Source organism: Littorina saxatilis, linkage group LG5 (genome assembly GCF_037325665.1).
Source record: "Littorina saxatilis isolate snail1 linkage group LG5, US_GU_Lsax_2.0, whole genome shotgun sequence".
Taxonomy (NCBI): domain Eukaryota; kingdom Metazoa; phylum Mollusca; class Gastropoda; order Littorinimorpha; family Littorinidae; genus Littorina; species Littorina saxatilis.
This window is the reverse complement of record NC_090249.1, coordinates 18,603,777-18,621,486: the sequence shown is the minus strand read 5'-3', so window position 1 is coordinate 18,621,486 and position 17,710 is coordinate 18,603,777. Positions and strand designations below refer to the sequence as shown.

The window sequence follows — 17,710 nt, the reverse complement described above, 5'->3', positions numbered from 1 at the left end:
TGCAACAGGGAAAGTATACCCGCTTCTTTGCAGCCATGGTATAGATTTTCTCGTTTTACAGCCAAAGGCAACAACACGGTCTTGTCTGACCACCGAGGTTAACCAGCATCGGGCCCGGTTACTACCGGGATGGGTGACCGTTTGGAACACGGGCCCGGCAGACAATCTCTTTAACATTCATGCTGCGGACTTCCGGCTTCAGCTATTGTACTGTCGTTTACTCAAACACAACATCAGCAGTACTTCGCTCCCTAGAGGGTTACACTGCCGGTTTCACCGGAGTTCGCCTCCCTTTCTTTCAAGCCACCCTTAGGGACTTGGGTACATAGTTCTCACTGATACCACTCCCGTAGCCATTGAGGACAACGGTTGTTTTCTCTGGAGCTTGATTGCTCTCTGAACTTCATCCTTTTCTTTGAAAAGATCAGTGACATAAATAAATAAAAAAATTAAAAAAAATTAAAAATATATTATATTCACAGCCTTTTGCGTTTTTTCATTACAGAGTCAAGCCCTTGGATTACCTGGGAGTGCTGATTACGCATGAAGGAACTGGCAGTATCCTCTCCTACCTCAGAAAAAAGTAGGGCTTGTGTTTTATTTTCTCTGCAATCCAGATAGACACACACACACACACACACAAAATCACACACACACTCACACATACACACACACACACATACACACATACACACACACACATACACACACACACACACACACACATACACACACACACACACACACACACACATACACATACACACACACCTCTAAAAACAGACATGTATACAATCAGAAGCATTACATAAGTTCAAAGTAGCCAGGAAACAAGGATCCAAAACGATTGAAAAACTTGAACTGTTGACTTATTCCTGGCAGAGCGTGGGCTCTGTCACTGTCAGGAGGCAACATGGGGAGCGGCTTCGACTACAACCAGCTGTGGAGCGGTTTCTTTGTCAGCATCATCCTCACTGACGAGGGCATGGAGCACGTTTCTGATGTGAGTTCACTACACTGCTACTCCATTTTAGACCGCAAAAAAAAATCTGAGACCTGCAGGAGAGGGAGTCTGACAAGAAAAGTACCATTGAAATTCACTGGTGTTCAGTATGTAAGAATGATTGTTTCCTCTCATGAAGCCTGATACAAGATCCCTTTTTAGATGAGATCAGGGCATCTTTCTTACTTGCAGTCCTGCCCAGATGCAGTTATATACAGTCGACTCTGGTTAATCGGCCATCCGAATAATCGGCCAATTCCGGATAATCGGCCAATTTTCCCTGGGACCGAATCTTTTCTTCATACGTAATTATGTGTTAAAATGTTCGGTTAATCGGCCACTTCGGATAATCGGCCATAGTTCAGTCAGTCCCAAAAGTGGCCGATTAACCGGAGTCGACTGTAGTCACAATAGGGATTTTTTTTGGGGGGGGTCTTCGACTCAGGTCCATCCCTCTAGCCTTGAAACATCTCTCTTGCCAGTCAAACCTGTCTACAGCAACCACTCCAGGGACCAGCTGAAAGGGTCATAATAGACAGAGGGTCGTTCTGGACAGGGAACACTTTTGGCCAACCTCCAAGCTCGCTTTTATGCTCAAGTATACATTAAAGCATTTCAAACAGAGTGAGAGGGACAGAGACAGAGAGAGAGTACTGAAGGAGGGAAGTCAAGACAGTTAAGGGAACATTTCCTACCTCAAACATATACTGCAAACTTGCATTCTCCCAGTAAGGTAATATATTGTACTACGTTGCAAGCTCCTGGAGCAAATTTTTGATTAGTGCTTTTGTGAACAAGAAACAATTGATAAGTGGCTCTATCCCATCTCCCCCCTTTCCCCGTCGCGATATAACCTTGAATGGTTGAAATCGACGTTAAACACCAAATAAAGAAAGACCTCAAACATAACTGTTTTTCATGCTTTCTTTGCAGCACTAAAATCTAAATCAGCACAAAACTTGCGTCAATGTGTGATCTTCTGCTTGCAGGTGGTACGCACAGTGTTTGAGTACATCCACATGCTGCAGAAGTGTGGACCCCAGTCCTGGTTCTATTCCGAGCTCAGAGACATCGAGAACATCAAGTTCCGCTTCAGAGATGAGGTAGGCATTGCATGCAGTACACAAGAGTGAACTTGTCGCTTGCAGATTACCGTTAATTCAGCAAGGGTTTTACTGAATTATTGATGAGTTCACTGCCACTAGTTTCAAACTGTGTGTTTGCAGATCATCCTTAAGACAGTGGAGATTTACTGAACTATTGATAATTTTGAGGCTGGCAAGATGTCTGTTCTCAAATGACATGACGGGCCTGGTCGGTAATGGGTGGAGATTTGTCCGATCTCCCAGGTCAACTTGTGTGCGGACCTGCTCGTGACTTATCCCCCCTTCGTGCGTCACGCAAGCACAACACAAAGTACGCTCCAAAAAGATCCTGTAATCCATGTCAGAGTTCGGCGGGATGTAGAAACACTAAAATACCAAGTATGCATCCCCTAAAGTCAGCATATAGCTAATGGCAGGGTAAAAACCGACATGCAAGTAAAACCCACTCGTGCTAAAAAAACACATGTGTGTACATGGGAGTTTCAGCCCATGAACAAAGAAGAAGAAATGACGATTGTTCCAAGAGTCTTATAAGATGAGTAAATATAAGACTTTCATATAGTTCTGTGAGGTTACCCCCATGGAAATGTGGGCTGCTTGGATTTAATGTTGACTGATATATGCTCTTGACTTGAAGTGATGGCATTTAGTAAGAAATTATTTTTTGACAGTTGGACCCAATCGACAATGTGGAGCAGATTGCGGAGAACATGCATCTCTATCCCCTGGAGCACTACCTGACCGGTCGTTCCCTTATCCTCGCCTATGATCCGCAGGTATGGTTCTTGACTGGGGTGGTGGTAGAGCGGTCTCTTTTCTTCCCAATCAAAGTGTTTAAGTTTGGCCGTAAATGGGTGTAGTACAATAGAACCTCCCTCTTAAGACCCGTCAATTTAAGACTCCCTCCTGTCTAAGACCCAGTTTTTTCCGACTGTCGGTTCATAACCTCTGTAAATTTACTCCCATTTTAAGAATCCCTCCTTTATAAGACCTGATTTTCTCAGATTTGTGTAGGTCTTAGGCATAGTATAATGTTGTTCTGTTACATTCCGTATCAAAGGAAGCAGAGTTTCCTTGCATGATTCACAGGCTAGACTTTGCCAAGGTTGGTTGAAATCAAATTGATGCAGTGGTACCTGTAATGTGAGGCCCCTCCTATGAGAGGACACCTTCCATGAAAGGAAATCTTCTGTTGACCCGTTCTCTCCATTATCTTAACCAAAATAAACGTGTGATGTATGGACAGTTTAGGCTGGTTGCAATAGTTTTCTTTCATTGCAGGTACAGTGGAACCCCTCTTTTAAGACCTCCTAATTTAAGACTTCCTCCCTTTTAAGACCCTGTTTTCTCAGACTTTTTGTTCATAACCTCTGTAAATTTACCCCCATTTTAAGACTCCCTCCTGATTTTTTCAGAATTTTGGTGGTCCTGTAGTGGTTAGTGTTGACGCATTTGATGATGTTCTTGTCTAGCTGATCCGTGAGTGTGTGAGCTACCTGGCCCCTGCCCAGTCGTGCCTGACCCTGTGGACCAAGGCCTACGAGAATCGAGGTGTCTGCAACCAGGTGGAGCCTTGGTTCAACACACGCTATTCTCTCTCAGGTTGGTCCGTGCAAAATGAGACTCCAGACTCGATTCTGGAAATAACTCTGTCAGGATTGTATGGAGTGTGAAAGAGAGAGTACCCTTGCTTTTTCTCGGACAAACTTACCACACATGGTTCATGTATACGTGGAGGAGACTCGCACCCCTCACTAGTGACTAGCCTGTAAGGTCATGTGGGATATAATGTCAGGTGGGAAAACTTTCTGCAGTGACCTTACAGGCCAGTCAATAGCGAGGGGGAGTGTCTCATAAACGTAAGTTTGTCTGAGGAAAAACAAGGGTACTCACTCTCTCACAACCCATACAAACCCGACAAGAGTTATTTTCAGAATTTGTCTATTGTAAAAAAAACTGATGATGAAATATTTTAAGTCCATTTTTATATTTAGTCAAGTTTTGACTAAATATTTTAACATCGAGGGGGAATCGAAACGAGGGTCGTGGTGTATGTGCGTGCGTGTGTGCGTGTGTGCGTGCGTGTGTGTGTGTGTGTAGAGCGATTCAGACTAAACTACTGGACCGATCTTTATGAAATTTGACATGAGAGTTCCTGGGTATGAAATCCCCGAACGTTTTTTTCAGTTTTTTGATAAATGTCTTTTATGACGTCATATCCGGCTTTTCGTGAAAGTTGAGGCGGCACTGTCACGCCCTCATTTTTCAACCAAATTGGTTGAAATTTTGGTCAAGTACTCTTCGACGAAGCCCGGGGTTCGGTATTGCATTTCAGCTTGGTGGCTTAAAAATTAATTAATGACTTTGGTCATTAAAAATCGGAAAATTGTAAAAAAAAATAAAAATTTATAAAATGATCCAAATTTACGTTTATCTTATTCTCCATCATTTTCTGATTCCAAAAACATATAAATATGTTATATTCGGATTAAAACCAAGCTCTGAAAATTAAATATATAAAAATTATTATCAAAATTTTTTTTTCGAAATCAATTTAAAAACACTTTCATCTTATTCCTTGTCGGTTCCTTATTCCAAAAATATATAGATATGATATGTTTGGATTAAAAACACGCTCAGAAAGTTAAAACAAACAGAGGTACAGAAAAGCGTGCTATCCTTCTTAGCGCAACTACTACCCCGCTCTTCTTGTCAATTCCACGTGCATTGTCTTTGCCACGGGCGGTGGAGTGACGATGCTACGAGTATACGGTCTTGCTGCGTTGCGTTGCGTTCAGTTTCATTCTGTGAGTTCGACAGCTACTTGACTAAATATTGTATTTTCGCCTTACGCGACTTGTTACTTGTTGGATCAAATTTATTGGTACTTTTGCTAATGAGGGTGTTACAACTAACCAACTATTAGTACTTAGTTGTTGTGATCATACTGCAGACAGTAAATCATCTTGTCCCTTTGGAAATGTTCGTATCTTTTGCCTTTTGTGTGGAAAGTGGCTATAAAGAAAATGCCATTGTCTTGTTTCAGAAATTCCAAATGAATGGAAGCTGGAATGGAGAGGTAAGGCTGAATTTGTGTTTTGTGTGTATGTTTTGCAGAGGTGTGTTTTACCTTTCTGTTGTGTTTGAAGACAGTGAGTGAGTGAGAGGTACACTTTGCACAGATAGATCGGAAGATCATGTCTTCATTAGTTAGACACTTTGCTAAGAGGTGACAGCTGTGTTTTGTATGCTATGAATGTGTTATTGACATGTGTCTGTGAATGTATGTTGCTGTGACATGATAATACAGTGGAACCTCCCTGTTAAGAACTCCCCAAATCTGAGAAAATCCGGTCTTAAAAAGGAGGAAGTCTTAAAATCTTTGTAAATTTACAGAGGTTATGAAGAGAAAGTCTGAGAAAACAAGGTCTCAAAAGGGAAAGAGTCTTAAATTGGGGGGTCTTAAAAGGGGGGTTCAGGGCGGGGATGTAGCTCAGTCGGTAGCGCGCTGGATTTGTATCCAGTTGGCCGCTGTCAGCGTGAGTTCGTCCCCTTGTTCGGCGAGAGATTTATTTCTCAGAGTCAACTTTGTGTGCAGACTCTCCTCGGTGTCCGAACACCCCCTTGTGTACACGCAAGCACAAGACCAAGTGCGCACGAAAAAGATCCTGTAATCCATGTCAGAGTTCAGTGGGTTATAGAAACACGAAAATACCCAGCATGCTTCCTCCGAAAACGGCGTATGGCTGCCTAAATGGCGGGGTAAAAAACGGTCATACACGTAAAATTCCACTCGTGCAAAAAACACGAGTGTACGTGGGAGTTTCAGCCCACGAAAGAAGAAGAAAAAAAAATGGGGGTTCCACTGTAATACAGATGTGTTCGTTACATGTTTAGATGAATTGGTGTGACCTCACGTGATGTAGACTGATTGTTTGATGTTTAAACAGATCTGACATCAAACCCAGAGCTGTTTCTGCCAGAAAAGAATCCCTTCATTCGTAAGTATTTCAACATTCTTACTCGACATGTCAGATAGAAGAGACTGGTAGAGGTATTTGACACCCAGGCTTTTGTGGTTGAATAACAGAACGAAAAACAAAACTATGCAAGGAAGAAACAGTAGATCTGTTACTGTATACAGCCCAGTTAGTGACTAAGGTGTGTCCTCAATTTATTTAATTAGAATTGAAAAACAAGAAAAGGTCTTTTGTTTGAATATTTTATTCACTACACAATACAAAACGGTCACCGATCTTTGACTCACAAGTCTTTGGTGTGAACAAACTGCATCCTTGTCATCACTTCTTTCGACCAATCAGTTCAATTTCTACATTGAAGGCTACTTGAATACTTTCTTTTTTCACGTTCATGTGTGGTAGTTCTCAGTTCAGGTAAGTAGATTCAATGTGGAACTGATGTTATCCAGGTAGGAAAAGTAATTCAGTAATAGACAAGGTGCTGGCGGCAGATTAGGTGCAGGGGTCAGATAAGAGTGAAATAGATGCGTCTTGTATGCCAGAAAATATGGATAATCAATGTCAATGTAAACATCAATCCATTTTTGTGTTTGGTCCATTGATTTGCACATACCCTGATACACAGCTTGCAATAATTTACATATTCTTACTCCGAATCACATAAAGCATTGACGCAGTCTGAGATGCTAAGGTCTGAAAACAATTTTAAAGGGAAGCAACCCCACCACAAAAAGTGTAAACATAGCCATGGTAATGAGCACAACCCAGGGGAGTAACCTCCCATTGGTGTGTACTACGTCACTACCGCTACTCAACACGTGGTAAATATCATACGACTTTTTCAGCTCTGAGGAGGAGGTCGTTGATTTTTTGGCTCGCGTGGCTGTTCTGTTCGGTGTTTGTTTGACACCCACCGGCCACCTACCCGTCTTTCTTGCCCGCCGCATCGTAGTGGGTGAGCTCGTTCCTTTTGTGTCATTATTGTTGACAGGAATTTGGATTGTTGTTGCTGAATTTTCGTCCTCTTTTGGACTTGTAATTTTCTCAGTAACGTTGTTGTTTGGCCGCCATTTTTAGTGGTCAGCATGGCTGACGGCGACAAAAAACATGGAAAGGCTGATGTCAAGGGCAGGATTAAACCTAAATCTTCGACTTCATCTTCCAAACCGCCTGTATTGGTTGTGATTTCGGACGAGGCACGTAATACCGTCATGTCCGTACCTATTTCTGCCCCAAATGACCTTGCGGTTGGGGGGCAGTCAAACACAGACCTGTTTACCAGTACGATTTGGGCGTATTTTGTACGCCAAATTATTATCAGTACGCAAATACGCGACACACGCACAAAATACGCATAAGAAAAAGTCTAGAATACGTTTTCCGGTGTTGGTGTGCTGATTACGGGATGGTACAACTGATACCGGTTTCGGTCGAAGGGAGATAACCATGACAGCGAGTCTTCAGCTGTGGAAACCTTGTTCAGTTGTTGGCACGTGCGATCGTCTGGACAATCGTGGGAAAATGAAGCGGTAAAATGTGCCAGTTTCGGATGACTGTACCAAGTCTAAACAGCAGAAGCACCAGATTTTCTTGGAGAAATATAAGAAAGAGCCAGGAATTGTGGAGTCTACTATGGGAAAAAGTCATGCACACTGCAAGTATTGTAAATCAGATTTCTCCGATGCCCATGCTGGGAAATATGACATCGAACGACACTGCAGTTCCAAAACTCACATGGACAAGGTTGCTGCAAAGATATCCGCTGAAAGCTGCCAAGGAATTATGAAGTTCATTCCCGCAAAGCAAATCCTGCCAGAAGAAAAGGCTGTAGTCCGTGCTGAAGCAATGTTTTCTGAGATGATTGTAAAAATGAACTTGCCACTGTCAACCGCAGATGTTATTGACGAATTTCATCTTTTCATTATCAATCTGCTTGGAAGACACTGGTTATAATGTTATAAACTGACAGGTAAATAAAATTGTTTTATTCCTGTTGTATTGGAAGGAGTTAAATTCTGAAGATGTTCACAAGACATGCTATTCTTACACAAACACGTTTGCACCCACGCGTACGTTTTCTCTATCCCATATCATATATGGCTTTGCTTGCAAAGTACACCAACTTTTTGAAAAATACACTCAACTTTTTGAAAAAGTACTCTTGCCTCAGGTTTAGGGTAAACAGGTCTGCAAACACTTCTTTTGCTTCTCCTACTTGCTCTCCCGCCGTTTCGGCATTGGAGCAAGTTGCTCTCGTGTCAACACTGCTTAGTTGTTTAGTTCCAGAAATTCGCAGCATGGTGCGGGAAGAATTGAAGCGTTCCACGCTGTCTACCAGCGTTGTTTTTCCGCCGGCAGTGGGTGACGCTCGCTCTTTGGCATCCTTGACGTTTTAGGCGGCGACGGTTTCCCGGGATGTGGGTCCTTCCGCTTCATCTTCTGCCTCCTTGGGGGGCATGGACGGTAAGTTGAACCTCGTGAGGCTACCGGACGCTCCCTTTTGGGACACAGTTCTTTGGTGCAGGATCACAACCGGCAAACTTCTGTTCTGACTCCCCCAATTCACATTGCGTGCACGGGTGTTTCAGAGCAAGGGCGGCTTCCGTTTTTGGTAGTCGCGCTTCCGGGTTTTCCCGGAAGCGAAGGTCCTCCATCTCATGTACAGGCAGAGGTCATGACTGGAGTTGGCATTCGGGCTTCCCGCCCCAGTCAACGCAACCTTCGCTTCCGCATTGTGCGGCTTCGTCTGTTGCTTTTCCGGCTCCGTCCGGATACGCTGTTTCTCTTCCTGCTGCTCCTACTCGGATGTCAGTGAGTGAGGAACTAGTCCGCCCTACGGGCATTCAGGCTTTCAGCCCCGGCCGGGGCAGTCTTCCCTTCACCCTCTCGGTGTTGTGTCGACAGCCTATTCAGTTCCGGTGGCTCCGGATGTTCCCTCCTCTTACTCTTTCCTTCTTGCCAGTCAGGGGATGAGTCAGAATGGTTTCCGGTCGGATGGGTTTCCGGTTTCCGGCTATCCAGTTCACCAGCCTGCCACCAGTACCTGTGACTTCGGTCCGTGTGCTTCACTTGACTATTCTGACACACAGTCGGTAGTCAGTGAACAGACACGTTCTGGATTTCCGTCACAGCTTCGGGTTGCCCTTGAAGCTGCGGCGGAGGTGACTTCCAGGTATTTCCCGGAGGGGGCATCGGCTTCGGCCTCTTCCGTTTCCGCCGCTCCGTCGGCGATGTCGGATTTTCGTTACGCGAAGGAGGGTGATTCCCGCTTCCATTTCGCAGAGTCTCCTTCGGTGGCGTATCAGCTTTTGCAGGTGTTGGCTCGACCATCCCCTGCCGGAAGTGGTTGCCCTAACGTTCCTGTTCCGCTACTCGTTCCTCACGGTCCAGTTCCGGAACAGGCCCAGCCTTGGCTGGCTTCGGCTACACAGGCTTCTACCTTCGTTCCTTCTTGTCACAAGAAGTTTACCTTGCCGAAGCCTGGCCGGAACTTGTTGACTTCCTTTGCGCTTCCGCGTGCACCGTTGTCGGTGACACAGGAAATGCTTCCTCTGCTTGCAAAGCCTTTCAAGAAGGACTCGGGTGTTGTGTTGCCAGACCAAACCCTGGTCTCTTCAGAGGAGATTGGTCGTCAGCTTTTGGAGCTTGCCTCCATCTCGGAGACGATCATCAGAGCTCTCTCCCGTTCTCTCAGTGAGTCACTGGATCTGTCACACTCAGTGCAGATCAGGATGCTGATGACGTTTCCACGCTCCTCTCCACCCTTGCTAGGGTGAATGAGGAACAGATGCGGCTGTCCTCCCTGCATTACGCTCATCAATCAATCAATCAAAATGAAGCTTATATAGCGCGTATTCCTTGGGTACAGTTCTAAGCGCTTGTCGAAGAGTTGTCAACACAGGACTAACAAAGAAACTAACATCTACAGACGGACAACCCTATCACACACTAGCAAACCCTGATAAACATACAACAAACAACTGTTTAACAACAATGTACACATCAATAGCTAGGTCCAAACAAAATAATATTAAGCACAAAGAAAACACCTCTCACAGAGCACAGCACAAGAATGTCTTTTGGGGCACAACACATCACGTCGAACATGAAAGTCGCAGCCAGCCACGGGAAGAACTGAGTCTTCAACCTACTCTTGAACACGTCAAGAGAGGGGCTCTGGCGAAGCTCAAGCGGCAGGGAGTTCCAGACGGAGGGGCCCGCACGCTGACCAGCAGATGCGAGTTTCGAGCGAGGGATGTGAAGGCGGAGTGGGTCAGCAGCAGAACGAAGGGGACGGTCGGAGGGCTGGGTGTACAGGTCCAGGGAGGATTGAAGGTACTCGGGAGCAGAGTCGTTGAGACACTTGTAGACCAGAGTGGACAGTTTGTAGGAGATTCGGGTGTTGACAGGGAGCCAGTGCAAGGAGCGAAGTAGGGGGGTGATGTGGTCTCGCTTCGTCTTCCTCAACGTCAGCCTGGCAGCAGCGTTCTGGACTCGTTGTAGGCCATGAATGGATGAGGCGGGGAGGCCAGCCAGAAGGGAGTTGCAGTAGTCCAGACGACTGAAGATGAGGGAGACAACCAGCTTGACACAGGCGTCGTGGGTGAGGTAGCGACGGATGGAGGCGATGCGTCGTAGGTGGAAAAAGCAGGTCTTGATGGTGAAGGAGATGTGTGTCTGCATGGAGAGAGTGGAGTCGAGAAAGACGCCAAGGCTCTTGACAGCAGGGGAGATTGGAACAGTCGCGTCATCCAGCTGGAGGTCGGTCACAGTGAGGGAAGCAATCTTCTGTCGTGTTCCAACGAGAAGGGCCTCCGTCTTCTCACTGTTCAGCTTCAACTTGTTCTCAGTCATCCAGTTCTTGATGTCAGTGAAACAACTGGAGATGGATCCCAGGAGATGGTCAACGTCCTCCGGCTTGGCGCTGTTCTGGAGCTGCGTGTCATCGGCAAAGGAGTTGTAGTTCAAGCCGTGGCGTTCGATGACCAGGGAGAGGGGTTGGGTGAAAAGGACAGGGCCGAGGACAGACCCTTGTGGGATGCCGAAGCGGACAGGGACAGGCTGAGAATAGAACGAATCAGTGGTGACAGTCTGAGAGCGGTTCTGGAGGTAGTTCCGGAACCAAGAGAGGGCGGTGTCGTGAATGCCAAACGTGGAACTGAGGCGATCGACGAGTAGCTGGTGGTCGATCGTGTCGAAGGCCGCGGAAAGGTCCAGTAGCACAAGGGCAGAGACGAGACCGCTATCTGTTGCGTTCAGGAGGTCCGTGGGGATTCGCAGGAGCGCCGTCTCGGTGCTGTGGTGAGGGCGGTACGCTGACTGGTACACTTGGCATCAGCGAGTTCCGAGACAGGTGGGCGCTCAACTGCTCCAGGATGATACAGAAGCTTGGAGAGGAAGGGCAGGTTGGACACAGGACGGTAGTTCTTCAACTCGTTGACGTCAAGGCCGGGCTTCTTGATGAGTGGGCGGACAACGGCAGACTTGAAGCAGTCGGGAATGACGCCTGTGGCGAGGGAGATGTTGATGATATCTGTGATAGACGGCAGGAGCTTGTGAAGAGGAAGCCTAGCTCGCAGGTCTTGATGGCTGTCTTCGTGATGAGTCGCTTGACGTGGTTTTGAGTGACAGGCTGAAAGCACGTGAGGGGGGAGCCGGAGAAGGAGGGGGAGGGTGGGGACGGGACGAAGGGCTGCTGATCGAGTGTTCTCCGAAGCTTGTCAATCTTGTCCTTGAAGAACTCCGAGAATAACTCCGGGATATCTTGTAGTGGGTGAGCAGTGGGTAAGGGGACAGCGGGGGAGGAGCCCAGGAGAGAGGACATGATGGAGAACAGCTCCCTGGATGATGAGGCGTTGGCGATGCGGTCGTGGAAGTGCTCGACCTTGGCAGCAGTGATGGCTTGCGTGCTTCTTTTTTCCGGTGAACCTCCAGGCCAGAGTGTCGCCATGCACGCTCCGCTCGCCGTCTCTCGATCTTGGCGGCTGTGATGTCCTCAGAGAACCAGGGAGCCGGCTGTCGCTCAGAGACTGCGCTTAGGGATGGCGGGGCGTGTTTGTCGAGGAGCTGGCGCAGAGTCAAGCTGAAGAAATGGGCGGGGTCAGAGGACGGGTCTCGCTGGGCAAGCAGCAGGGCAGCTTGGTCTCCAAAAGCATCTGTCTCAATGTCTCGTACCTTGCAACGTGTGACCATCTTCCGCTTCTGTGCTGGCTTGGTGATGTTGACGACGAAGTTGATGGCAGTGTGGTCGGAGACAAGATGGTCGTTGGCGACGAGGCTGGAGACCAGATTGTCCGAGGGTCGAGTGACAATCCAATCCAGGATGTGGCCACGGGAGTGGGAGGGAAAAGGAACGACCTGGTCCACACTGTAGCTGTCCAACAGCGCACGGGCCCGCTTGGTGTCAGCGTTGGCAGGGCAGTCCCAGTGGATGTTAAAGTCACCGAGGACGATGGCGCTGTGGGACGTCACGTTGTAGTGGTCGAGGGCTTGGGAGAACTCGTCGAAGTAGAATCCTTCAGCTTGTTCTTGGTGTTAGGGGGAGGGCGATATATACACAGGAAGGTGAGGGTGGTGGTGGTGGCGACCGTCATCTCCACGGCTTCAAAGGTGGTGTGGGGGCTTCCGTTATGTGCCGGAGGGACTTGTTCGTCGCCCACTCTCAGTTTACTGAGCAGTCTACGCGAGGCACTCTGAGAGCTTCGCCCGTGGTAGAGGGTTCTCTGTTCGGCCATCTGGTCTTTGATGCCAGAAGAACGGAGATCCAGTTCTCTGACTTTTCTCTTCAGGGCTTGAAGGAGACCAAGGCCTCTCAGTCCAAGCCAGCGCAGGCCTCTGGCCAACCCAAGCCGGCAGACAAGAGGCAGTCGCGATCTTCTTCTCGAGGTTCGAGAAAAAGATCGGCGTCGGGCAGGGGGCGGGGCGGCTCTAGCAGCAAGCCCCATCCCCAAAGAAGTGCTCCCGGTCTCACTCCCCCTCCGCCCTCCACTTTGGTGATGGCAGGCGGCCCCTCCCGGGCACTTTCTCATTGGTTGGTCTCTGTACACAGCCAATGGATTGTGGGCGTGGTGAGATCGGGCTTCCGCCTGCTCTGGCAGGAGGAGAAGGCACCTCTGTCCCGGCGGCCGCCGGTCTTCAAGTCCCCCTCCTCGCAGGATGCAAGGTCCGTTCTTTAGGCGGAAATTGCCTCGCTGTTGCAGAAGGGCGCAGTGGAGAGAGTCTTAGACCACAGCTCCCTCAGGTTCTACGGGCTTTTCGCCGTTCCCAAGGCCTCAGGAGTGTGGCGTCCCGTTCTGGATCTATCGCATCTCAATACCTTCTTGAGAATGATACGGTTGAAGATGGAGATGCCAGCCTTGGTCCGAGACGCTCTCCGCCCAGGAGACTGGGCGACCTCCATAGATCTGACGGATGCATATTTCCACATACAGCAGTCCCTCTCATGAACGGACACCCTTGGGCCATAGCAAAACTGTCCGTACATTGCAGGTGTCCGGTCACGGGAGGGGTGACCACACCACCCCCTCCCCCATACACTCACACAGAGACACACAAACAACAGGATTGAGTCTATGCTAATCACTTCTTGTGGCTACTAAACAATAACAACAAACTCCTAATACTTCTTTAAACGTTCTGTAAAAATGATTTGTATGAAAAGTGTTGAAAAGAAGAGATCAAATAAATCCTCAAGGCAGTGAACACACTCACCATGCACTGACATACGAAAGCAGCCACACAAACACAGCACAGAGGAGCGTGTGCAGATGCTTTGCAAGAATAAGCTTGAAAACCAGTTTGAATAAATAGCAGCAGATAGAGCTGCATGTCATAATCATGAAATTTATTTTCTTCTTGTCTGGCTTTATTGACTGCATGCCGATCATGTGGCATGGCAGTGACTTTTCACTCTTCAGTCGGAAATACACTGTACATAACACAGCTCCCACTCGATCTCCCTCACTAATGCCTACTCCAAGCCGTGACAGCTGATGCTTGGAAATTGTGTGGAAGAGTACACCTCTCTATTTTTCTCCAATGCTCTTCCTGCTGACATGTAGTGACACCATACACCCCACAGAGGTTAGCCAGCTACCCCTCCACCCCCCCCCCCCTCTCTCACTCCCTCCAGCCGTGTACTGTTTGGGGCTGTGACCAGAGAGACCAGCTGCACTGTTCACTCAGAGCAAAACCAGTTGACTGTGTCTAACTTTTGACAAAGCAAGACAACTGAAGGGTTCACAGATTAGGCAACCGATTCACTGGTCAAGGCTGAGGGGAAACAAGAGTATCTTGTCAATGAAAGAGGTTACACACAGACACACGATGCTGAGAACTGTGGCCGGGTTTTCACTCTTTCGCTCAGGACCTTCATCGACTGTGGTTTCTGTTGATTACGTCCAACAGACAAGAATAAAGAGCACAGTGCAGTTTCATGTTGGCATCTTCGCATACATGTACTCCACTCCTGACCAAAACTACCCCCCCCTTCTGATGGGTACACGTGCACTCAAGTTATCAGTGACTGTCATCACGCCATTGCGGCTGTGATCTTTGTACCAAGAGCCGGACTGCTCTGTTATCGATTTTGTTGTGGTGAAAATTTGACGATGGTACATTGGAGGTATGACTTGCTGTTGGGACCGAAAATGAGTGTCCGCGTCCACGTTTTGCAGGTGTCCGTTTAAGGGGGGGCAAATATAGAAGGAAAACACTCCGTGCCGAGCAAATGTGTCCGTACATGTCAGGTGTCCGCTCACGCCGGGGGCCGTACATTGCAGGGACTGCTGTACTTGTGCATCCGGCCGACCGGAAATGGCTTCGTTTCCGGTGGGGCGTTCAGATCTACCAGTTCCGCGCTCTCCCTTTCGGGCTGTCTCTAGCACCGTGGGTTTTTACCATGGTGGTGAGACAGTTATGCGCACTGGTGAGGTCGCAGGGTATTTGACTGCGGGCGTATCTGGACGATTGGCTCATTCTGAACCAAAGCCAGACAGGTTGCTCACGTCATACCCAGTCGGTTCTTCGAGAGGCCAACTTGTTGGGCTTTTCGATCAACCGATCAAAGTCGGAGTTGATTCCGTCTCAGACATTCCCCTACTTAGGTATGTCTTTCAACACGGTTTCTTGGACTGTCCAACCTCCCAGAGGCGGGTGGACAAGCTCCAAGCTCTCATTTGCTCCACTTTGCCTCTTCTGCGGGCTTCCCTCCGGAAGCTGACCTCCATCTTGGGGCAGATGGAGTCTATGGCTCTCTTGGTTCCCCTGGGCAGAGTTCACAAGCGGCCTTTTCAGTTTGCGCTGAAACCGTACTTGGACTCTCCCTGTGTGGACTGGAACGCCCTCGTCCCTCTCCAGGGATAGTTTCAGTCAGCGACCCTTCCGTGGTTGGACACGGAGTGGGTCTGCAGAGGTGTGCCGATCGCCTTGTCTCCCCCAGACACGGACCTCTTCACAGATGCGTCTTTGCTGGGGTGGGGGGCACACACAGACCGACAGACAGCGTCGGGTCTGTGGTCGGCAGAGCAGAGCCTGTGGCACATCAACTTGCTGGAGCTAGAGGCTGTGGCTCTGGCGGAGTTTCAGCCCTCCCTTCAGGCCAAGCATGTTCGTCTTTTTACAGACAACACGACTGTGGCAGCTTACTTGAACAAGCAGGGAGGTTCGCGGTTCCCGTCTCTCGAGCAGGACCTGCGAGATTCTGGTTTGGTGCTGGCAACACAAGATCACTCTCACAGCCAGGTACCTTCCGGGGAGCTTGAACACTCTGGCGGATGCGCTCAGTCGCTCCGACAGAGTGCTTCAATCAGAGTGGACGATCACTCACGGGGCGCTGCTTCGTCTTTGGGCCCTCGTCCCGAAGCCTCTGGTGGACCCCTTTGCCACCAGATTCTCAAAGAGGCTTCCGATCTTCGTCTCGCCATTTCCGGATCCGGAGGCTTAGCACACGAACGCATTGGACATTCCCTGGACGGGGCTGGAGGCTGACGCCTTTCCTCCCTTCCAATTGCTCGGCCGAGTAATCCGGAAGGCGGACCTGGAGGGGCCATCACTGCTGCTGGTCGCCCCCCTTTGGCCCTCTCAGGCATGGTTTGCGGACCTACTGAGACTCGCTCACGGCCCTCCCATTCCTCTCTCACTTGTGAGGGGGGAACTGGTGAAGCCTCGTACCGGCGTTCCACACGAAGAGCCCCAGCTGCTGAAACTTCACGTGTGGCGGTTGTACGGTCCTCGCTGAGGCGTTCTGGAGCGTCAGAACAGACACTTGACTTGGTGCAACGCTCTCACAGAGCGTCCACTTCGTCGGTGTATGCATCACATTGGAAGGCCTGGGCAACCTGGTGTCAGGCCCATGGTTTGAACGCGTTGGCTCCACGCTCTATGCATGTTGCAAACCATCTTTCCTACCTGTCTTCTCAGGGAGCTTCCGCTTCCTCTCTGAGGGTGAGGAGATCTGCTATCTCCGTGACCTTAAGGCAGATAGGACGTTCTATTGATGTCAGCGGCGTCATTTCGGGTGTTATTAAGGGTGCGGCCCTTAAGGAAATTAGGGCTCGCACTCCCATGCCCAAATGGGACCTCTTCTTGGTTCTCGAATTTCTGCGTTCGGCAGATTTCGAGCCTTTGCAAGATGCTAGTTTTCCCAACTTGACAGGCAAAGCGCTGTTTCTCTTGCTGTTAGCGTCTGCTCGCAGACGCAGGGAGATACATGCCCTCTCCGGAAGTCCGGAGGACATCTCTCATGAGCCCGATGGCTCAGTTTCCTTGAGTTTTTGTCCAGATTTTCTGGCGAAGAATCAGGCTCCGGATCAAGCATCCCCGCTGGTTTGTATTAAACCGTTAACCAACATCTTGGCTCCCGGAGATCCAGACTCGGTTAATTGTCCTGTCCGAGCCCTTCGCATTTACCTTGCCCGTTCACAGCCGCTTAGATCAAAATCTCAAAAGCTTTTATTTATCTCCCTTAATATGGTGAGACAAAAAGACATTGCTAAGACGACTATGGCTCGGTGGGTGTCTGCTCTCATTTGACAAGCTTACGAGTGGAGCCGTTTGGACAAGGGGGGGACGCAACCTGTTTTTCCCCTTGGCTCGGCCCGAGTCCACCAAACCAGGGCTTGGGCCTCCTCTTTGGCCGTTTTACGGTCGAGGAGGCTGGAGGAGGTCTGATGATGTCTTCATAAATTATTATCTCAGAGACATCGCAGCTGTCCGGCAGGACGGTTCTAGAGCCCTCCCTGCCTTAGTTGCAGGGGGCCAGTTCCTGGCAAGAATTTGAGAGTGAGTTAGATTTTCTTTCCCACCGCCTTGTTGAAGCTATCTGCTTTATGTGATTCGGAGTGAGAATATGTAATTTAATCGAACATTTTATGAGTAACTTTTCATTTGATTAATATACTTACCCGAATCACATAGTTTATGCCCTCCCGCCGACCCCGCTTATGGTTTTTACATTTAGTCAAGTTTTGACTAAATGTTTTAACGTAGAGGGGGAATCGAGACGAGGGTCGTGGTGTATGTGTGTCTCTGTGTGTGTGTGTGTGTGCGTGTGTATGTGTAGAGCGATTCAGAGTAAACTACTGGACCGATCTTTATGAAATTTGACATGAGAGTTCCTGGGT

At 48.7% G+C, this 17,710-nt stretch overlaps 1 protein-coding gene across 3 annotated transcripts in view; it reads left to right on the top strand.

Annotated features, from left to right (window-relative positions):
- LOC138966477 (nardilysin-like) overlaps positions 1–17,710 on the top strand; it is a 76,561-nt gene that overhangs the window by 41,611 nt on the left and 17,240 nt on the right. For all 3 annotated transcript variants that reach the window (XM_070338737.1, XM_070338738.1, XM_070338739.1), the window contains 7 exons: positions 506–583; positions 883–1,003; positions 1,993–2,106; positions 2,781–2,885; positions 3,582–3,711; positions 5,156–5,188; positions 6,060–6,110. In XM_070338737.1, coding sequence (XP_070194838.1) covers positions 506–583; positions 883–1,003; positions 1,993–2,106; positions 2,781–2,885; positions 3,582–3,711; positions 5,156–5,188; positions 6,060–6,110 — 632 coding nt within the window. The remainder of the gene's footprint in view (positions 1–505; positions 584–882; positions 1,004–1,992; positions 2,107–2,780; positions 2,886–3,581; positions 3,712–5,155; positions 5,189–6,059; positions 6,111–17,710) is intronic.